This window comes from Anolis sagrei, chromosome 7 (genome assembly GCF_037176765.1).
Source record: "Anolis sagrei isolate rAnoSag1 chromosome 7, rAnoSag1.mat, whole genome shotgun sequence".
NCBI classification, from domain to species: domain Eukaryota; kingdom Metazoa; phylum Chordata; class Lepidosauria; order Squamata; family Dactyloidae; genus Anolis; species Anolis sagrei.
In genome coordinates, this window is record NC_090027.1 from 40,463,527 (window position 1) to 40,487,506 (window position 23,980).

General features: G+C 41.7%; 2 protein-coding genes across 2 annotated transcripts in view; one reads left to right on the plus strand and one right to left on the minus strand.

Annotated features, from left to right (window-relative positions):
• Nucleotides 1–23,980, plus strand: part of BCO2 (beta-carotene oxygenase 2) — an 82,557-nt gene that overhangs the window by 13,303 nt on the left and 45,274 nt on the right. The window lies entirely within an intron of this gene.
• IL18 (interleukin 18) lies at nucleotides 1,038–14,694 on the minus strand. Its single transcript, XM_067470801.1, has 6 exons — nucleotides 14,555–14,694; nucleotides 11,873–11,946; nucleotides 9,986–10,002; nucleotides 6,847–6,999; nucleotides 4,112–4,254; nucleotides 1,038–1,422 (listed from the first exon to the last, which is right to left on the minus strand). The coding sequence occupies exons 2-6, from the start codon at nucleotides 11,935–11,937 to the stop codon at nucleotides 1,195–1,197; spliced, it is 606 nt and encodes a 201-aa protein (XP_067326902.1). The 5' UTR covers nucleotides 11,938–11,946; nucleotides 14,555–14,694; the 3' UTR covers nucleotides 1,038–1,194.

A 23,980-nucleotide genomic window follows, 5' to 3' on the forward strand; every position in this document is an offset into this window, starting at 1 on the left:
TTCAGTCTGGTCTGCAAGATGCTTTAAGCCAAGGAATGTTCTCAGGCTGCAAACCTCTTATCATTGAGCTCTTATGTTTGTGGAAGGAGAGAGTTCACCGAACTTTCTGTGCCTTTCTTTCTAATGAAAATACTTCAAGCTTGGAAAAATTGACGTCTTACATCGAAACAGGTTGCACTTGTCTCATAGAATCCTAGAATTGGAAGAGACCTGGTGGGCCATCCAGTCCAACCCCATCCTGCCAAGAAGCAGGAAAATCCCATTCAAAGCACCCCCGACAGATGGCCATCCAGCCTCCATTTCAAAGCCTCCAAAGAAGGAAATTGATTTTGCCATTTGGGAGTTGTAGTTGCTGGGATTTAAAGTTCACCTACAATCAAAGAGCATTCCAAACTCCACCAATGATGGAATTGAACCAAACATGGCACATAGGACTCCTATGACCAACAGAAAACACTAAAGGGGTTTGGTGGGCATTGACCTTGAGTTTGGGAGTTGTAGTTTACCTACATCCAGAAAGCACTGTGGACACAAACAATGATGGATCTGGATCAAACTTGGCACAAATATTCCATATGCTCAAATATGCTCTAGATTGGATTACTGTGATGCTCTCTACGTGGGGCTGCCCTTGAAAACGGCTTGGAAATTCCAACTGGTCAGGATGTTAATTGGCGCTCCTTACAGAGAGAGATCAACCCTCCTGTTTAAGGAGCTCCATTGGCTGCCGTTTACCTACCAAACCCAATTCAAGGTGCAGGTGCTTACCTACAAAGCCCTGAACGGTTTGGGACCTGCCTACCTGCGTGACCGCATCTCCGTTTATGAACCCACGCACTCCCTTCATTCATCTGGAGAGGCCATGCTCGCGATCCCACCTGCGTCGCAGGCGCATTTGGTGGGGACGAGGGACAGGGCCTTTTCTGTGATTGCCCCCCGACTCTGGAACACCCTCCCCAAAAACATTAGACTAGCACCCACATTGGCAGTCTTTAGGAAGAACTTGAAGACCTGGCTATAATTACGATTATTGGGTAGTAAGTTGTTGCTCATTTAGTTTCTCATTTAATTTGAATTTTTTATTGTGGTTGTTCCATTATTAATGTACCCTTTAAGCCCCATGCTCTCTCAATGGTACAGTATATACTATATTATAAAATTTACTTAATTTAGGAACAAGGATTATTCATGTGTTTAGGGGGATGAGGCGTGGTGCAGCTCCGTGCTCTGGTCCACTTCGTCTGAGGCTTTTTTTACAATCAGTCTTGTGATATTGTTCTCATCCTTCTCAAAAGCGAGGAAATAACCTCGTTCCAGGGCAGTTTCGAACTTGTAGAACTGACTGCCACCTTGAGAAAATGACGTTTTGTTGAAGATCACGTTGCTGGTTTGCCCATCAATACGTTTTGGCACATTTCCTTCCTGAAACAGAAAGAATATGAGATCGATAGACATAAAAGAGGTGGGTGGGAATCACAGAACTGGAATCTGAAACAAGACACAACAGGATAGAACACACACCACAGACTAGAGCAGTGGCTCCCAACCTTTTTTTTGACCAGGCACCACTCTCTAACATTAGTACCAAAAGGGTTACGATTTAGTTTTTGGTCAACTTTAGATTTGGTTTGGTTATTTGGGGTGCTGGTTCAGAAAATGGCATTGGATAGACCACATCAGCTCTAGTTTCCTATACAGAAACTCTCAACCCTTACACCTGATTTTTTTGTTCGGGACTGTGTCCCTCTTCTCATGAACTGGTATCTGACTGTAGTAAAGTGAACTTAACTTGCTCCAGAACATATGCCATCCAATAGTTGCCATCTGCTAACCCCAGCACTATGAGACTGGGTTTTGCGTGAGCGGTCACTCTCGTTGCAACTGTGTAGTAATGGTGAGGCCATGGACCATATTTTAGTTGTTGCAGACCATTAGTGGTCTGTCAGCGGCATCGGCGACACAGCAAGGCAGGAACACTATCAACACTGTTGAGACTCAGCGTTTGTCTCATGCACCTACTACCAGTAGTAGGAGGAAACGTAGCTTAGAGAATGATGAAGCTCAGCGGCAGCTGAAAAGAATCAGGGATTTGTTCCTAGAGACGACCGATGAGGAGGATTTTGCAGGCTTTACTCGCGAGGAGATGGAGCTGGATGATTACAGAGGTGTAAAAAGAGTAGCCAGCAGCTCAAACAGCGATGTAGGATCTGTTGCTAAACGCCTGAGAGATGTAGCAGATTGTGGGGAATTTGACAGTGAAGAGGAAAATCTGGATTGGACTAAAGTGCAAGAAGTCATGGATGTCCTTAACGCCCCCACCTCAAGCGATGAATTCCTGGGGTTTCAGGATAGTTGGGATGTAGATAATTCCTTGCAGGATGGAGCACGGAGTGCTGACTGGCAACAATGGCGCAGCATGGATTCACCTGAGGAATTGGACCCAGCTGACAGTAACTCCAGCGATTCGGATGAGATTTAAGCAGCAGCTTGGGGACAGACGAATCGCAGAGTTCAAAGTGTCGCATGCCGTGTGCCTTGTGTTAACTCCTGCCTGAGTTCTTGTTGCAGCTTCGTGTTATCTGATCCGGTGAACAACTCTACTGGTGCCTGTCTCGTGAGTCTTCTGTGCTTTGACCCTCGGACTGCCTGACTACGCCCCTGCTTACTCCTGTTAACTTCGTTGGACCGCTCCTCATGAGGATTGCTGTATGCTGTTTCGTTGGCTTTTGGAATGGACTATGTTATTGTGCTGAAATCAAGCTGTTTGTTTTAGTTAAACTCTGACTTTCCTTTTCGTCAGCCAAAGCTGACCGGGACCGGTTTGTTTACTTCTCTGCTGCCTGCAAGCTTCTTTTGTTTACGCCTCTGAAGAGAAGAGTCTCCTTTTGTTTTGGTTAATAGACATTAAACACCTTCATTTAACTCTAACGTTGCCTGTTGAGTTCCTGCCTGGCCTGGGTCTTGACAGACACAGCCACTTTAGGCTATAAACTACTTTATTTTACACTATATACATCAGAAGCTACTTAACACTAAGCACATCGTAAAACTTGCTTCACACCGTCCGATCGTAACATTGCAAATACACGAACTGCAGTTATCAGTACTAGTCCACACCTCCTGCAATCTAGAGTGACGTATGATGTACGACGCATGAGCTGCGTCCATTTGCTCTATACACTAGATTTATGACCACTCTAGGAATGCCGTTCCCTCCATGGTTCAGTTAACTCTTTCCACACAGGAATACACTCAGCACATAGCTACTGCATTTTAAACATACATACATACATACTTTGAAATCTACATTACATATTGCAAACAACTTCAACATGGTCCATGGACCACAGGTTGGGAACCACTGGACTAGAGAGATCCAGTGATATAAATTAAAAAAGCCATTTTCTTCTATTTATGACAATTAGGATGTCAATGCGGTAATAAAACTTTGATGGATTGCAGCTATAAAGTAATTAGCTTTATTTATATTATTTACACAAAGAACATCGCAGCACAGAGCAAGCACGTGTGCTCTGGCAGTCATCTTGGCAAGATGGCGATTATAACCTTTTCTAATTAGTAACGGCACAGAGACTGGGCCTGACAGCAGGAGCTCACCCCACTCCCCGGATTCGAACTGTCAACCTCTCGGTCAGCAAGTTCAACAGCTCAGCGGTTTAACCCACTGCACCATGGGGGGGGGGGGCTATAAATAAAGCTTACTCCTCAATTTAACTTGTCACAGAAAATTCATAGTTTGGATAAATCATGGCGGAGCAGGACATCATCATCATCTTGATCATCAATTATTATTTGCCTCTCCTTGTGGCTTAAATTTGGGTACAACAGGGTTAAAACAGAATGATAAAGCATAATACTATTAAAATAAATATAACACAAGACCACATTCAAACTAACCCATTAAGTACATATATGGACATCATTGTCACTATGTGATGGTGTTTATTTTACTGTATTTTTCCAAAAGCTTTCAAAGTGTATTTCAAACTGAAGAAACAGTTAGGATATGATGATAAACACCAGTTGCAACTTTGATGCAACTGGTGCTTAAAAGGATTCATTTGCTGTGTGGGATGGATCCGCCACTCACCTTAAATTCCACCTTCATATGGCTGTTGCTTTTCACCACACACATGTAGTACGTTTTGCGGTTCCATTCAGTGCTGAAAGCCACCGACAGCCCTCTTGGCCTTGAGTCTTCATAGATGTGAATGTTGAATTTGGTTCCAGGTACTGCAGAGAAGGAGCATTATGCTTAGGGCTTTTGACTATAAAACTAAAATGCATCTTAGTTTTGTGTGGCACTTTTGTTTGGTTGCTCTACCCAGCAGGTGATTTGATCAACTAAATCTTTTGAACCATTTCCTTGCTGTGTTGTCAAAGGCTTTCATGGCTGGAATCACTGGGTTACTGTGAGTTTTCCAGGCTGTCTGGCCATGTTCCAGAAGCATTCTTTCCTAACGTTTCCCCCACATCTATGGCAGGCATCCTCAGAGGTTGTGAGGTATATTGGAAACTAAGCAAGGGAGGTTTATATATCTGTGTAATGATGTCCAGGGTGGGAGAAAGAACTCTTGTCTGTTGGAGGCAAGTGTGAATGTTGTAATTAATCACCTTTATTTGTTTATTTATTTATTTACTACATTTATATGCTGCCCTTCCCGCCCCGAAGTGGACTCAGAGCAGCTTACAAGGTTTATATTACATTCAATATATTGTATTATTAGCATAGTACAATATCAGCATTAAACATTGCTATATTGCTATATTGCACCATACCACTTGTGCTGGTATGGCTGTACCAGGAGCTCCAACTTCATTTCTTTCTATTGAGTGTTGGCATGCATTCCAAGGTTCCATGCATTGTTAAGTTTTGGTTCCGCCCCTTTCCCCAGGGCTCTGGGAGGAGAGGGAGCCATTTTAGGTCAGTCTTGCATTGGAAAGCGTAGCTACAGGACGTGGATTAGCTCCACCTGTAGAGAAGCTTCGTTTCTCACCGCATCCGGGAGAAAACTGTTCCAAAGGACTCCAGCTGGAGAATCTAAAAGCCTTGACTGGTAGGTCTACTCGGGACCCAAGAAGCAATTTGGAGCTGCCCACACCAGCAAAGTTTAGAAAGTAGATTTCCCAAGGAGGGGTTAAAAAGGGGTTTCCTCTTAAAGAAAAGAAACAGTTCATGAAGCCAGTTGCCTGTCCCTTGTGGACAAGATTAAAAAAGCCACCAGCTGATTCAAAGCCTTGAAGCATTTGTTTAATTTGTTGAAGATCTGAGAAGTATTTGATTGTTTTGTTGAAGACCTAAGCAATAATAAAGGACTTTGTTAAACTTTTCAAGCTTCTAAAGACTTTGCATAGGAAAATCCTTAGGGCCTCTCACTCGAGGCACCCCGGCTTCCCGCTGGGCACAAAGAGCACGTCCTGTTCAAAAGCCAATTGCTATAGGCCCAGTGCGTGACAGCACACCACTATATCGTAATATTATTAGTAATATTACATGTAATATAAATTTATAATATCATATTATTATATTTCATTACATTATAATATTATAAATGTTATACATTATGTTATATTATATCATATTATATTATTAGAATAGCACAGGAGAAAAGGTGGAACTGTCCCCTGGCCCCCTCTCTCTTCACTATTAGCACTACAAAGCCTTGCTGCTTCAAGGTCCGGCGGAGTCATGCAAGGGGGAGTCCTTTGTTGGGAGGTGTTCTTACCATACATCGGAAGCACTGACCACATAGGGAAGCTGATGAAGAAACACAACCTACAAACTATCTACAGATCAACAAATCCAACAAATGCTATGTTCAACAAAGGACAAGAGGGATCTTTTCACCTCTGCAGGAGTCTACCATATACCATGCAGCTGTGGACAAGGCTATGTAGGGACCACTGAACACAGAAGCATTAGGCAAACACGAATCAAGGAACACGAAAGGCACTGCAGACTAATTCAACCAGAGAAGTCAGCACCTGATGAATCAACCTGGACACAGCATTTTATTTGAGAACACAGAAATGCTGGACCACTCTCACGACCACCATGTCAGACTACACAGAGAAAACACTGAAATCCATAAGCATGAGGACAATGTCAACAGAAAGGAGGAAACCATGAAAATGAACAAAACATGGCTACCAGTATTTTAAAAACTCTAAAATCAGAAGCAGTGAATAAAGAACAACACTCAGAAAACAGGGGAATTCCAGGCAGGAATCAATCAGGGCTAGCCAACACCTCTCAACAAAGGATTGCCCCAGGCAGGAATCAGCCAGGCCTTGAAGCTGCAAGGCTTTGCAATAGTAATCAAGGTGGCCGATTGCAACACTTACCTCCAACAGACAAGAGTTCTTTCTCCCACCTTGGAACTCATTCCACAGTTATATAAACCTCCCTTGCTTAGTTTACAATATACCCCACAACTTCTGAGGATGCCTGCCATAGATGTGGGTGAAATGTCAGGAGAGAATGCTTCTGGAACATGACCATATAGCCTGGAAAACTTACAGTAGCTCAGATCTCTATGTTTCCAGAGTTTGATTGGAAAAGAGATTCTGGAGGTTTTTGGGTCACAGCAGTGAACCCCAACACAGACCCTCTTCCTACTCAATTACAAAGCTATGGCCTGCTGTATGAGCTAATCATATAGCGCCACAACTTTAACATGTTGCTTTCCTCTCTGTCCTTTTGTGAGCTGGATCAGAAGTTACTCCTTCCTTCCAAGCATTTTTCTCCATAGCATGAATAGGATACAGGTTAGGATAGACGAAATATACATTTAGGCTTTCAATGGCATGAAGTCAATACTGTACCATTTCGCATGTTTTGGTCTGTCATGAGCCGAAATACAGCCCGGTAGTCTTCATGTTCGTCCGGTTGTGCTATGAGGACATAGTTGTCTCTGTTTCGGAGGATTTGGGTCCTTTCACATTTTCCAGAATTGTTCCAGCTGTCGCATTCGAGATCTTCGAGTGAACGTTAAACATGGAGTCAAAATATGGACTGTCAAAAAAAGAAACTGCACCAAGCATTTTATGAACACCTAATTTTGCACACATGCCTTATCAGATTGAAAACTATTGGTGTTCCCATGTGCTCATTCTTCCTCCTTTTGATATGTTGGGTTGCATCCAGAGCGAGAAACTATGACTTAATGCCTACTTTCTGAACTTGGACATGAATTTGAACATGTAGTACAGCTGGTTAATCGCCAGCAGCAATAGATCACTGCCAACTGGAAGGTGGCAAGTTCGAAGCCCGAGTCGGATTGAGCACCCGACTGTTAAGCCTAGCTTACTGTCCACCTAAGCCAGTGATGGGCAACCTTTTGAGCTTGGTGTGTCAAAATTTGCCAAAAACCTGAGCATAACTTGGGTGGGGTGTCAACTTCGAGAAAAAACCCCCCATAATTTTGCAATATTTACAGTTTAAGTAAGAAAATGTATATTCCGTGCTGAGTTATGGAGTGAAAAATGCTCAAACGTGCAGATGTTAAATTTGTAGAGCCTTTTACAAATTTAAGGATGGAATTAGATTGGCTCTTATAAGGTGTACTTCTCTGTATGTGGCCGCATGTGGCCGCGTGTCATCAAAAATAGCCATGCGTGTCAGTGCTGACACGCGAGTCATAGGTTCACCAACACGGACCTAAGCAGTTCAAAAACAGCTGAGCTGTCAGTAATTAGGCACCGCTTAAAGTGAGGGAGGTATTTTATGACATCATAAAAATACCATCAATCAAAGAACAAGGAGGAAATACTGCAAACAAAAGGGCTCGGTGTGCTATCAAATTAAGCAACAGCACCGCCGTGTGGCAGGAACTGAGCATAACCTCCATGCGCCAAAGTTGGAAAATACCAAAATACCTCTATCTGTCTGTCTGTGTTGTATATGTAAAAACAGGATTGAATGTTTGCCGTGTATGTGTACATACACATGCACACATATATCTTTGGGGTGAGAAGGGCAGAATATAAATACTGTAAATCTATCAATCAAGTTCATGTGCAAGAAAAAAGTAAGCTGTAGATTCATGGTTTGGAACATGATAATCTATATATATATATAAATGTAATGTTAGTTTGTGGGATTAACATAACTCAAAAACTACTGGACAAACTGCGGCCAAATTTGGCCTCAAGACACCTATGAACCCAAGGAGTGACCATCACTCAAAACATTTTTTTGTCATTTGGGAGTTGTAGTTGCTGGGATTTGTAGTTAACCTACAATCAAAGAGCATTCTGAACTCCACCAATGATGGAATTGAACCAATCTTGGCGCACAGAACTCCCATGACAAACAGAGAATACTGGAAGGGTTTGGGGCCGGTTAAATGAAATAACAACAACAACAGGGCTATTTTAACAAACAACTAATAATCCACATGGGTGCTGGTGGAATTAAACAATAATAATCTCTATAAATAAAAATGTAATGTTCGTTTGTGGGATTAACAGAACTCAAAAACCACTGACACCAAATTTAGACACAAGACACCTAAAAACCCAATGTATGTCCTTCACTCAAAAAAATGATTTTGTCATTTGGAAGTTGTAGTTGCTGGGATTTATAGTTCACCTACTATCAAAGAGCATTCTGAACCCCACCAACGATGGAATCGAGCCAAACTTGGCACACAGAACTCCCATGACCAACAGAAAATACTGGATTTGGTGGGCATTGACCTTGAGTTTTGGAGTTGTAGTTCACCTACATCCAGAGAGCACTGTGGATTCAAACAATGATAGATCTGGACCAAACTTGGCACGAGTACTCCATATGACCAAATATGAACACAGATGGAATTTGGGGGAAATAGACCTTGACATTTGGGAGTTGTAGTAACTGGGATTTATAATTCACCTAGAATCAAAGAGCATTCTGAACCCCACAAACGAGAGAACTGGGGCAAACTTCCTACACAGTTCCCTCATGACCAACAGAAAATACTTAAGGCCATCCAGTCCAACTCCCTTCACCAGGGCAAGAAAATGTAATCAGAGCCCTCCTGACAAAGAGCCATCCAGCCATAGATATAGATAGATATATATGATTTGCACACACACAGATATAGTATCATAGATTGGATGTTGCATGTTTCAGAGTAGGCAAACCAGACAATCTCCACATCAACACTGACAAAGAAACAGCAAGAAATACTGTTTACTCACAAGCATAAATAAATTACATATATTAGAAACCAAAACTTTCTCATTACTTTATTTTCCAGCTCACGAGACTATGCCACAGCAACGCATGGCAAGGGATGGCTAGTACTTCTATAAAAATAGTATGTAAAGCAGCTAACACATCTCATTCAACCAAACCCCGAATAATAACGTAATTAAATCAGTCATTATCATAAGTATACAATATCTGTATTGGATTTATGCTTTCTATCCTTGGCAAGCTTTTTTAAAAAATGTATTTATTTTAATTTGTCTTTTCATTATAAAATGTGGCATCCCAAGGTGATGTGGAAATACGGTACCTCTGGCATTTAAATTTGCTTGATGTGATTTTCCAGAAATTCGTGTATTGGTGGAATAATTTTAATGACAACATTGGCACATTGGCAAGATAATCTTAATGATAACGTTGTAACACTGGCACAATGGCAGAATCATAATAATATTTTTTTAAAAGAGGGTGGAACATTGGCAGAGTAATATTAATGATGACATGTATTAAATATGTGGTTTTCTGTTTTTGTACGTAAATCTGTTTGCTGAAAAACGTCATGAACACATCTAAAAACTGTCGTTTTGACGACCAAATAAAACATGAAACCGCAATTTCTTACACAAAACTCAAACACCATAAATCCCTGGTACTACTGTATTTTGTAAAGTATGGCAAGTTAATAAAGAAGGGGAAAACCCCTTTTAACAATAACGATTAGTAATTAGGCTACGGAGGAATGAGCAGTAAAGGGTTGCTTCTACTTACCTTTGTCCTCTTGATCCCAACCAAGCAATGCACGCAGGAAGGAAGGAAAGGGGAGAAAAATTAGAATTTGGCACCCAGGACAATGTTCAATTGCTTGCCAACTTTATTTGACTCACTGTTTATTTCTCACACAATGCGAACAATTGCAGTTTATGTCTCCCACAAAGCGAACAATTAAAGCATTCACTGGAAGGGTTTGATTGCCATGGACTGACTTTCTTTGCAATTTTTAATTCGAGCCCTCTTGAACCAAACCCCGAAAGAAATCAGACCACCTCATTCGATCGCATTCCCTGGACTGAAGAACTTTACCCGCAACATGTGAGAAGATAATTCAAAAATATCATATTATTCAGTGGATGCTTTCCTGAGGAATAGTAATAATAATAATAATAATAATACACTTCACGATACAAGGATTTAAAGATCGAACCATGATACGAGGATTCAAAGATCGAACTGCAAAAACTCTGGCACAAGCCAGTAAAGGTGGTCCCAGTGGTGATTGGCACACTGGGTGCAGTGCCTAAAAACCTTGGCCTGCACTTAAACACAATTGGTGCCGACAAGATTACCATTTGCCAGCTGCAAAAGGCCACCCTACTGGGATCTGCATGCATTATTTGCTGATACATCACACATTCCTAGAAGTGGGAACTGTCCGATGTGTGATCCAATACAACAACCAGCAGAGTGGACTCATCTTGTTGTGTTTCAAATATTAATAATACACTTTATTTATATTCCACTCTATCTCCCTGAGGGGACTCAGAGCAGATTACAGTATACACATATATAGGCAAACATTCAAAGCCTTTTATGTCAGTGTGTATTTGATGTATCATGTATGCTGTATGTTTAAATGTAATTTTAAGTAGTATAAATGTAATTGAAATAGTTTTGTATTGCCAGGATGTATGTTTGCACAGAAGGGTTAAAAACAGCAAAGTAACTAGCTGTGAGAATGTGACCCTGTGACCCTGAGTTCTTGGTGTGTGAAACATTAGGGAGTGCCAGAGATAACTCTCTGCCAGCTGCAGTTTGCTTGTGTGCCTCTCTTTAGTTCTCTGTTCTTCACGTCTATCTGTTCATGATGAATGTTGTGTTTTTGGAACTGCTCAAGTAAAGCGGAAACCTGCTTTTTACCGGTGACTCCAGAGTCTATTATTCAGTGCTTCCGTGATTCTTCTGCTAGCCCTGACATTTTGTACAGTAAGCAACAATACAGTAAGCAACACTAACATACAATACACACAAAGGTTTCCCTTTCTATCTCTGGCTTCTCAAGGTGATGCTCAACTCTGGGCATGGGGAGGTGCTCCTGTTCCATTTTCCATACTGAGGAGCCTATTGTTTGCAGACCTCTCCTGGTTGAATTGCCGGCATGGCTGCATGGGTGCCTTTTATTTTCCTGCCGAGCCAGTACTTATTGACCTACTCACGTTGCATGTTTTCAAACTGCTAGGTTGGCAGCAGCTAGGGCTAACAATGGGAGCTCACCCTGACTTGCGGCTTCAAACTGCCAACCTTCCAGTCAGCAAGTTTTTTTTTCTGCAGCTAGCGGTTTAACCTGCTTTGGTACCACGATTGGTTAGTTCCACTTCAGCTAAGAGTTTTTGTAAAAACTTTGGAATTTCATCAGCTGCAGTACAAAAACACAATACAATTTCCAATGTATGGTGAGATTAGCAGAATAATTTCAGACTTCAGATCCGCTTAGGGATATATTAAATGTTACAAAACAGACACATCTGTATCAAAATTCCAAAATGAAAAGGTGACTTGGGGTGGTTTCTAGACCTTAATTTCTCACTAAAGCTGACAGATGAAAGGATGAGCCTCTACGCACATTCACATTTGTGGAAAGAAGCTGGCAAAGACTTACCTTCTGCAAAAATGAGGATTCCATCACAAAGCCCCATTGGATGCATCGGCACTAGGTCGGAAGTCATTGTTGCAACCTAGGGAAGTTTAGGAAAGAGATGACTAGGTTAGGAAGGGATACCATATTTCTTCCAAATATGCACCAAAATATAGGGCACTTCTCTCTTCCAATACTTAAGAATTCCCTTCCACTTTCCAATGCTGCTGGGTTTCAGATGACACGTTTTTAATGAGTATTTTAATGCTCAATAGATAACCTTATCTGCAAAATCTTTTTGGAGAGTCCTTTAGGAAAAAGACAGGTACTTCTAAACATTAATATACCTGGGTTGTTGTAGGTTCGGGCTATATAGCCATGTTCTAGAAGCATTCTCTCCTGACTTTTCGCCTGCATCTATGGCAAGCATCCTCAGAGGATGCTTGCCATAGATGCAGGCGAAAAGTCAGGAGAGAATGCTTCTAGAACATGGCCATATAGCCCGAAAAACCTACAACAACCCAGTGATTCCAGCCATGAAAAACTTCCACAATACATTAATATACCTGTTCAGAAGAAAAGGGGGTTTATTATTTTATTATTATTCCCCACTTTTCTTCCTTTGATCAAGTGTGTAGGTGTGTCATGTGATTGTAACGAAAATCTGAATCCATGTGAAATAATAATAATGCACACATTATTCGCCGATACGTCACACAGTCCTAGACACTTGGGAAATGTGCAACATGTGATCCAATGCAAAAGCCAGCATAGTGATCTTGTTTGCTGCATACTAATCTTTTGTGTAATCATTTTATTGATTTATACCCCGCTTTATATTTCCGAACGGGACTCAAACAAGCAATAAATTATATATTTCAAAAAATATAAATGAAAGGTTTTCATGATAAAGGTTGTGTCCCCATATATTCCATTATTACAATGTATTTATGTGGCCATATCTCTTATAATGGGTTTGTTCAACTTCAGGTTTGCTAACAAAACTGAATTACTGTGTCACAAAATCGTCCACATCTAAAACATGTAGAATCATAGAATCAAAGAGTTGGAAGAGACCTCCTGGGCCATCATCCAGTCCAACCCCATTCTGCCAAGAAGCAGGAATATTGCATTCAAATCACTCCTGACAGATGGCCATCCAGCCCTGTTTAAAAGCCTCCAAAGAAGGAGCCTCCACCACACTACGGGGCAGAGAGTTCCACTGCTGAACGGCTCTCACAGTCAGGAAGTTCTTCCTCGTGTTCAGATGGAATCTTCTCTCTTGTAGTTTGAAGCCATTGTTCCGTGTCGTAATCTCCAGGGAAGCAAAAAGGAAGCTTGCTCCCTCCTCCCTGTGGCTTACTCTCACATATTTATACATGGCTATCATATCTCCTCTCAGTCTTCTCTTTTTCAGGCTAAACATGCCCAGCTCCTTAAGCCGCTCCTCATAGGGCTTGTTCTCCAGACCCTTGATCATTTTAGTCGCCCTCCTCTGGACACATTCCAGCTTGTCAATATCTCTCTTGAATTGTGGTGCCCAGAATTGGACACAATATTCCAGGTGTGGTCTAACCAAAGGGGAATAGAGGGGTAGCATTACTTCCCTAGATCTAGACACTATGCTCCTATTGATGCAGGCCAAAATTTCAGCTTTTTTTGCTGCCACATCAAATTCCTGGCTCATGTTTAACTTGTTGTCCACGAGGACTCCAATATCTTTTTCACACGTACTGTTCTCGAGCCAGGCATCCCCCATTTTGTATCTTTGCATTTCGTTTTTCCTGCCAAAGTGGAGTATCTTGCATTTGTCAGATACAGATGTGTCACTGGCATTAAATGTTTGGAAAGCTCTGTTTTAGGTGACTTATATTATTCATTTCAATTTGAAATTCCGGACTGTCTGAAGCTGTTTACACTGGCTTTATGTGCCCTGCCACCCTACAATTATAGGGTTGAGAGTACATATTTTAATAGAAGTTAGAGGAATACTTTAAAAATGACCACAGATGTTTAAAGAGACCGTAGTGTTGCTTGTTCTTGTTGCTGTCCCAAACGGAAATGGTGAAGAAGTCCTTGCAGAGAAGCTCTGCTTACAGAACTGTCTGAAAGCTACCACAAATCTTCGGGGTTTCCCCAGACATCGGCTCTCTTTTGCAATCCATATGCCGTGATTTTTAGATGGGAATCCATCTGCCTTTCCATCAGGGTAGCCTTTCTGGGGTGAGAAATTCTATCTTTCTCATGAAAGCAATAGCTTAAACAGTAGTTCAGATTTTTCTATTTGCCAATTTTCGGCAGGCTTTCGAAAATGGATCTGGGTACCCGACGAAATTTGGATACCAAAAACGGATCACCCTCCAGCTGAATTGCACAAGCCTAATATTTGGTTAGTTACTCTTAAAGTGAGCAGCAGAGACTTGTTTCTGCTTCTCTTTGTCCTCTTGGTCCCTGTTCTTTACCCATTCAGACTTACATACAAATTCAGCTTAAGAACAAACCTACAGAACCTATCTTGTTCGTAAGTTGGGGACTACATTATTTCTGCATAGGTAGATCCCTGGGCAGGACTTTGAGGAACTTGGCAGGTCTTCCACCAAAAAGCATCTTTTTCCTATGCCAGTTATCGCCTGGAGCAAAGGTTGGCAGCAAGAGAGTCCAGCTCTGTGGTCTTTTCCAACCAGCTCCCAAATCCCCAGGACTCCTACCTTATGTCCAGCAGCAGCAGAAGAAGAAGGAGGAAAAGGAGCTTTGAAGCTGAGCACTTCTGGGTTTGGCTAAGAAAGGCGGGTGAGAAGGAGAGACATCCCCCTCTTCCTCCTCCTCCTCTTTCCTGCTTCTCTACCCACAACCCTGGTTTCCACTGGCCACGCGTGGGAGGCCAAGGGCTCTTCCTCCTCCTCCTCCTAGTGCTGGAACTTCTGCTTTTCAAACAATTATTTTTGCTTGGCAAGCTTCCAAGCCTTTCCAAAGTTGGCAAACAAAGCCCTAGTAACAGGAAGCAGAACAAGATTTTGACACTGTAGAATGAATGAAGTTTGACGCCGCATGCGGAGCCGTGAGGATTTTGTTGGTACAAGGCCTTTGGACGTTCAAATACCACGAGTGTCCTGACAATCTGCAACTTCCATGTTCAGTAGATTACAGGTTGAGCATGAGCCAACAATGTGATGCCGTGGAGAAAGAAGCCAGTGAGATTCAGAGCTGCATCGAAAGGAGTCTAGTGTTTACTAGATCAAGGGAAGTCATTGTGCTCCTCTGTTCTGCTTTGGCGGGACCTCTTTGCCGGGAATAATAATGTGGTGTCCAATTCTGGGCAAAGCAATTCAAGAGGGATAAAAATCTACAAAGAATTGAAAAACACATACAACAACATTTCATACTTACATTACTTACAAATTAAAGAATACTACGAGGGGTGTTTTTTAAGTAAGGTCCGTTGGAACATAAGTACACAACGAAAGTTTATTTCAAAAAAGTAAATTTATTTTCAGAAAGTACATACTTCACTCTATTTTTCGACATAGTTGCCAAGTTTGTTCAAACACTTATCATACCTCTGAACCAATTTTAAAATACCCTCTTCATAAAAACTTGCCACCTGCTCCGATAGCCAAGAGTTCACTGTAATCAAAGAAGGGCGACCGGAGCGGTCCTCATCATGGACGTTGTCACGGCCATCTTTGAAGTGTCGTACCCACTTACGCACTTTTCTTTCACTCATAACAGTATCACCGTACACTTCACAAATCTGTCGATGGATTTCTGCAGCAGGCAGGTTCCTTGCTGACAAAAACCATATCACTGAGCGAACCTCACATGCGGAGGGTGAGTTGATAGTCTTAAACATTTTGAAAGCACAGAACAGAACCGTACAGGTTAGCTACAGAGCGGAAACTGAGCACAGTTGTTCCCGAGGCGTGGCGGTACACGACGCACGCACTCATTGCGATATGCACGCGAACTACTAGTGTCTACAACAAAATGGACCTTACTTAAAAAATACCCCTCGTATAATCAAGATAAGAAGGTAGGTTTGAACCTAAATGAAGAAACTTGGGATAAGGTACTACAAACTGAAAAAAAGGTAATTACGAAAATATATAATAAGCTGTTAGAATGGGCAACGGAGACAGAAGAAGTAAAGTCATGCATGATTAAATGGGCAGAAAATTTGAGAAGACCAATCCACTATAAGGAATGGGAACAAGTCTGGAATAAAAATTGAAATATACCTATGCAATGGACTTAAAGGAAAACTGGCTTAAAATGTTCCATAGGTTCCATCACCCCTAAGAAACTAGCCCAGATGTATAAAGATACCCCAAATAAATGTTGGAAATATCAAGAACATGATGGGAGCTTTTTGTGGTGGTCCTGCAGGGTAGCCACAAAATTCATAATGAATCACAAAAAATCCTGAAAATGAACTTTAATTAAAAAAAAACGGAATATTACTTGCTAGGAATTACGGACTCAGAACTGTGCTTGGATGAAAATAAAGATAAACTATTTACATATATGACGACAACAGCAAGAACCTCCTTTGCAAAACTTTAGAAACAAGAAAAAGTTCTGGAAATTGAAGATTGGATACTTAAATTGCGTGAAATTAAAGACATGGACAAATTAACTTTCTTTTTGAGGAATCATTCAGGTAAATCGACTAAATTGACAAACTGGGATCTTTTCCAGGAGTATGAAAAGAAAATCAGAAGAATGTAATAACTAAATAAAACTAGGGGTATAGATTAAATAAAAAAAGAATAATAAGAACCACAAAGCTTGGAATAGAAGTCAAGACAATTTTAGATTTTTTGGGTTTTTTTTCTCATTTTTTTTAGTTTTTTCTACTTTCCTATAAGCACATTGTTCCACCACTTTTATGTAAAAAATTCTGAGGATACTTTACTTTTTTAAAAAGATATTTTTCTTCCTACTTTTCTATTATCACACTGTTCCACCACTTTCCATGTAAATAAAAATTCTGTCTCTTTCTTATGTTCAATAAAAATCTATTTAAAAAAATGAAAAAAGAGGGATATTGACTCTAAGCTGGAAGGTGTCCAGAGAAAGGCAACTTAGATGATCAAAGGCTTGGAGACCATGAATCCCTTTGAGGAGCATCTTAAAGAGCTGGGTATGCTTAGCCGGTGGAAGAGAAGGTTGAGAAATGGAGATATGAGAGCTATCTGAAAGGATGTCCTAAGGAAGAGGAGGAGGCTTCCTTTCTGAGACAAGGACTCAGTGGAACCACGGGTTCAATTGGCAGGAAAGTCTCTGCCTCGGAATCCAGTGGAAATTCCTCCTTTGAAGGCTTCCAAACAGAGGCTGAATGGTCACCTATCGGGGTGTTTTCATTGTGCTATTCTTGCTTGGAATTAATGGGGTTGGACTGGATGGCCTGGGGTCTCTCCCAACTCTAGGATTCTATTATTATGACTCCTTAGCACAGCGTTCCTCAACCTGGGGGTCGGGACCCCTGGAGGGGTCACGAGGGGGTGTCAGAGGGGTCACCAAAGACTTAGTATTTTCTGTTGGTCATGTGGGTTCTGTGTGGGAAGTTTGGCCCAATTCTAACCTTGGTGGGGTTCAGAATGCTCTTTGATTGTAGGTGAACTATAAATCCCAGTAATTACAACTCCCAATGTCAAGGTCTATTTCCCCCAAACTACAGCAGAGTTCACATTTGGGCATATTGATTGTCATGCCAAATTTGGTCCAGATCCATTATTGTTTGAGTCCACAGTGCTCTCAGGATGTAGGTGAACTACAACTCCAAAACTCAAGGTCAATGCCCATCAAACCCTTCCAGTATTTTCTGTTGGTCATGGGAATTCTGTGTGCCAAGTTTGGTTCAATTCCATCATTGGTGGAGTTTGGAATGCTCTTTGATTGTAGATGAACCATAAATCCCAGCAACTACAACTCCCTAATGACAAACTCAGTCCCCCACCTAACATCACCAGTGTTCAAATTTGGGTGTATTGGGTATTTGTGCCAAATTTGGTCCAGTGAATGAAAATACATCCTGCATATCAGATATTTACATTATGCTTCATAACAGTAGCAAAATTACAGTTGTGTAGTTGTCATGAAAATTGCTGGTTGGGGGTCACCACAACATGAGGAACTGTATTAAGGGGTCGTGGCATTAGGAAGGTTGAGAACCACTGCCTTAGCAGTTAAAATCATGTCAAGTTGCACTGATTCTAGCGTAGAAGCACCTATTGATTCCCAACTATCTTAATGCTATGTCACTCTCCTCTTATATGTACATCTTGGACAGTGAAACCAATTAATGGCCTAAACCTGACAGTTAAGATATTCTTCATCTTTTTTGGTCAAAAGAAAATGTCTATCCAATAATCCCCAATGTATAAAATTGAGAAAAGAGACCATCATCCCACCTAGTTATTGCTTTCTTCTTTCCAATATGGCAAGCTTTCTGGCCAAAATTCAAGTGTGGGCATCTCCAAATTTAACTGAAAAGACTCCCGGTTTCACCACTGAACTGCTGCTGCTTTTGCTTTTCCCCCGTTTTCCAGCTGTCACAATGTTTAAGGAGACAAACCATGTTTGCAAAACATCAAGAGCCATGTTTAACTATTGCAATGGCAGCTCTTTCGTGTGCTGCAAACTGGATGGCTGGGCAACTTGAAAATCATGGATGCCTTGGATCATTGTGAAGAATGTGAAACAATTAATTCCCTTTCAAACAAAACTGTATGCTTTGAAAATGTGCAGAATGGTTGGGATAGAATCCTCCTGTCTTTAACACCAATGTATCAAGGCAGCCGAAAAGAACAACTTTTTGTTGTTCATTCGTTCGGTCGTCTCCGACTCTTCGTGACCTCATGGACCAGCCCACGCCAGAGCTCCCTGTTGGCCGTCACCACCCCCAACTCCTTCAAGGTCAGTCCAGTCACTTCAAGGATGCCATCCATCCATCTTGCCCTTGGTCGGCCCCTCTTCCTTTTGCCTTCCACTAACAACTAATTCTAATTATTTTAAATTTTGTGTGCATGAGAGAGAGAGAGAGAGAGACAGAAAGAGAGACAGACAGACAGTGTCAATATTTTCCTGGAATCGTAGGCACAAGTCTGTCCAAAGCAATGATGAGAAGGAACTGAAAGTGGGAGAGGAAGCTATGGGCACGTTTTGTGTCTGGATTTTGCACGGCGATTGCCTTTGGTCCCGGAAATGTCAGTGATGGTATGCGAAAAATGAATCAGAAGGCCAGAAAGGGTTGGGTTGAGTTTTAGTGTCTTGTAAAGCGGCCGATGACGGGAGAGGCCTTGGCTGCTTGATACGGCAATTTGGCAAGATTATGAGCCATAAACCTCTTGTTTATATCAATCTACACACCCACACACATATAAAATGCCTGGTCCAAGGAACACACTTGCCTCTAAGACGTGATTGCCCTTCCAGGTGAATAATAACAACAATAATATCTCAGTTAAACGGCACCCATGAGGTGCTTGTCATCTTCTCATCCCTAATAATAATAATAATAATAATAATAATAATAATAATAACTCACTTAAGTGGCACCCATGAGGTGTTTGTCATCTTTTCAACTCTAATAATTATGATGATTATGATAATAATAATAATGTCCCACTTAAGCAGCATCCATGAGGTGCTTGTCACCTTCTCAACCCAAACAACAACAACAACAACAATATCTCAATTAAGTGGCACCCAAGAGGTGCTTGTCACCTTCGCAACCCAAACAACAACAACAACAACTCAGTTAAGTGGGACCCATGTGCTTGGCACCTTCTCAACCCTAATAGAAATAATAATAATAGAAATAATAATAGAAATAATAATAATATCTCAGTTAACAGCACCCATGAGGTGCTTGTCACCTTCTCAACCCTAATAGAAATAACCTCCTTTCCCTCCTTCCTTCACTCCCTATCTCCTTCCTTTCCTTTCTTTCCTTCTCTCCTTCCTTCCTTCTCTACCTCTTTCTTTCCTTCTCCCCTTTTCCTTTTCCTTCCCTCTTTCTCTCCATTCTTCCTTATCTAGCTTTCTTTCCTTCCTTCGTTTTTTGCTTCCATCCTTCCTTCTTTCCTTCCCTCTCTTTCCATTCTTCCTTCTCTAACTTTCTTTCCTTCCTTCGCTTTTTGCTTCTATTCTTCCATCTTTCCTTCTTTCCTTCCCCTTTTCTTTCTCTCTTTTCTTCCTTCTCTACCTCCTTCCTTCCTTCCTTCGCTTTTTGCTTCCATCCTTCCTTCTCTCTTTCCTTTTTTCCTTCCCTCCCTCTTTTTCTCCTTCTTTCCTTCTTTCCCTCGCTCCCTCTATCCTTCCCTCCCTTTTTTTCTCCTTCTTTCCTTCCTTCCCTCGCTCCCTCTTTCCTTCCTTCCCTTTTTTCTTTCCTTCTCTACCTCTTTCTTCCCTTCCCCCTTTTTCTTTTCCTTTCTCTTTATCTCCTTTCTTCCTTCTTTACCTCTTTCCTTCCTTCCTTTGCTCTTTGCTTCCATCTCTCTTTCCTTCTTTCTCTCCTCCCTCCCTCCCTCCCTTTTCCCCCTTCCTTTCCTCTCTCTTCCATTTTTTTCTGTATCGTCATTTAGCTTTTTTAGGGTTTTTAAGTCCTTTCCACTGTTTTAATGAGTGATGGTCACTCATTGGCCTGAGAGGTGTCTTGTGTCCAAATCTGGTGTCAATTCATCCAGTGGTTTTTGAGTTATGTTAATCCCACAGACTAACATTACATTTTTATTTATAGAGACTAGCTGCTGGGGAAAGTGGAAGGCAAAAGGAAGAGGGGCCGACCAAGGGCAAGATGGATGGATGGTATCCTTGAAGTGACTGGACTGACCTTGAGGGAGCTGGGGGTGGTAACGGCCGACAGGGAGCTCTGGCGTGGGCTGGTCCATGAGGTCACGAAGAGTCGGAGACGACTGAACGAATGAACAACAACAACAGCTGTCCCCTGCCATGCGCTGCTGTGGCCCAGTCTGTTGATCTGGAAAATAAAGTAATGAGGAAGTGTTGGTTTATAATATATGCAATTTTTTTATACTTGTGAGTAAACGCTATTTCTTGCTGTTTCTCTGTCAATGTTGATGTGGAGATTGTCAGGTTTGCCTACTCTGGAACATGCAACATATAATTGTCCTTCTTTAGGGGTCCCTTTCAAATCTATGATACTATATCTCTCTGTGTGTGAATCATATCTATCTATCTATCTATCTATCTATCTATCTATCTATCTATGGCTGGATGGCTCTTTGTCAGGAGGGCTTTGATTACGTTTTCTTGCCCTGATTAAGGGAGTTGGATGGGATGGCCTTAAATATGTTCTGTTGGTCATGGGGGTTCTGTGAGGGAGGTTTGCCCCAATTCTGTTGTTCGTGGGGTTCAGAATGCTCTTTGATTGTAGGTGAACTGTGAATCCCAGTGACTACAACTCCCAAATGTCAAGGTCTATTTCCCCCAAACTCCATCTGTGTTCATATTTGGCTGTATTGAGTGCTTGTGCCAAGTTTGGTCCAGATCCACCATAGTTTGAGTCCAGAGTGCTCTCTGGATGTAGGTGAACTACAACTCCCAAACTCAAGGTCAATGCCCACCAAACCCTTCCAGTATTTTCTGTTCATTATGGGAGTTCTGTGTGCCAAGTTTGGTTCAATTTCATCAATTCTAACTCCCAAATGACAAAATCAATTTTTTGAGTGAAGGACATACATTGGGTTGTGAGGTGTCTTGTGTCCAAATTTGGTGTCAATTCAGTGGTTTTTGAGTTCTGTTAATCCTACAAACGAACATTACATTTTTATTTATATAGATTATTATTGTTTAATTCCACCAGCATCCATGTGGATTATTAGTTGTTTGTTAAAATAGGCCTGTTGTTGTTGTTGTTGTTGTTATTTCATTTAACCGGCCCCTATGAGGATTAGCAGTTGCCATTGAAATAGGCCTAACTAATACTAGGAACAATGACTTCAAAGGAACAATGGCTTCAAACTACAAGAGAGGAGATTCCACCTGAACATGAGGAAGAACTTCCTGACTGTGTTGTGGACTCAAACAATGATACATCTGGACTAAATTTGGTATGAATACTCAATATGCTCAAATGTGAACACTGGTGAAGATTGAGGGAAATAGACCTTGACATTTGGGAGTTGTAGTTGCTGGGATTTATAGTTCACCTACAATCAGTGGGAAAGCCTTCTAGGCATTGTATCCTCAATCTCGTTACAAATGCTGAATATTAAAAACTTATTAATTATGCTTCTCATCCTCCCCCCTCACTACAATAGATATTGGATTTCTGTGTGGGATTTGATAACTGAATGCTCTTTGGACTTCAACTCCCACCATTCCTAACAGCCTCAGGCCCTTTCGTTTTTCTGTTCAGCAGTGGAACTCTCTGCCCTGGAGTGTGGTGGAGGCTCCTTCTTTGGAAGCTTTTAAACAGACTGGATGGCCATCTGTCAGGGGTGATTTGAATGTGATTGTCCTGCTTCTTGGCAGAATGGGTTTGGACTGGATGGCCCATGACTGTGAGAGCCGTTCAGCAGTGGAACTCTCTGCCCCGGAGTGTGGTGGAGGCTCCTTCTTTGGAAGCTTTTAAACAGAGGCTGGATGGCCATCTGTCAGGGGTGATTTGAATGCAATTTTCCTGCTTCTTGGAAGAATGGGGTTGGACTGGATGGCCCATGAGGTCGCTTCCAACTCTTTGATTCTATGATTCTATACATTATTATTATTATTATTATTATTATTATTATTATTATTATTATTATTATTATTTTGCATCAATCGTTTTCCCTCCTGAGGAGAGATTTTCCTGCCAAAAAGGCCCTGGCTCCAGATGACCGTTAACTGTCACTCAAAGCCAGGAAGGGGGCGTGGCCTGAGCTTCCATAGCCGCCTATGGAAGGAGGCGGGGCTAAAGGAAGGAAAAGCTTTCTGAGGGAGGCATTCTCCTCATTTTGCTCATTCTTCCCCCTCAGAGAAGGAGCCAAGTGTTAGTGTCAGTTCCAGTGGATATTCAGTACATAAGTATATAAAAATGCTCTGGTCATAATGAGTACCTTAAAAACAAAAGAACCAATGATCCGAAATCACACCAAATTTGGCAACAAAATCTCTCACAACACAAGGAGGTGACCATCACTCAAAAAATAATGATTTTGTCATTTGGGAGTTGTAGTTGATGGGACTTGTAGTTCACCTACAATCAAAGAGTGTTCTGGACTCCATCAACGATGGAATTGAACCAAACTTAGCACACAGAACTCCCATGACCAACAGAAAATATTGGAAGGGTTTCATAGAATCATAGAATCAAAGAGTTGGAAGAGACCTCAAGGGCCATCCAGTCCAACCCCCTGCCAAGAAGCAGGAATATTGCATTCAAATCACCCCTGACAAATGGCCATCCAGCCTCTGCTTAAAAGCTTCCAAAGAAGGAGCCTCCACCACACTCCGGGGCAGAGAGTTCCACTGCTGAACGGCTCTCACAGTCAGGAAGTTCTTCCTAATGTTCGGATGGAATCTCCTCTCTTGTAGTTTGAAGCCATTGTTCCGTGTCCTAGTCTCCAAGGAAGCAGAAAACAAGCTTGCTCCCTCCTCCTCCCTGTGACTTCCTCTCACATATTTATACATGGCTATCATATCTCCTCTCAGCCTTCTCTTCTTCAGGCTAAACATGCCCAGTTCCCTAAGCCGCTCCTCATAGGGCTTGTTCTCCAGACCCTTGATCATTTTAGTCGCCCTCCTCTGGACACATTCCAGCTTGTCAATATCTCTCTTGAATTGTGGTGCCCAGAATTGGACACAATATTCCAGATGTGGTCTAACCAAAGCAGAATAGAGGGGTAGCATGACTTCCTTAGATCTAGACACTATGCTCCTATTGATGCAGGCCAAAATCCCATTGGCTTTTTTTGCCGCCACATCACATTGTTGGCTCATGTTTAACTTGTTGTCCACGAGGACTCCAAGATCTTTTTCACACGTACTGCTCTCGAGCCAGGCGTCCCCCATTCTGTATCTTTGCATTTCATTTTTTCTGCCAAAGTGGAGTATCTTGCATTTGTCACTGTTGAACTTGATTTTGTTAGTTTTGGCCCATCTCTCTAATCTGTCAAGATCGTTTTGAATTC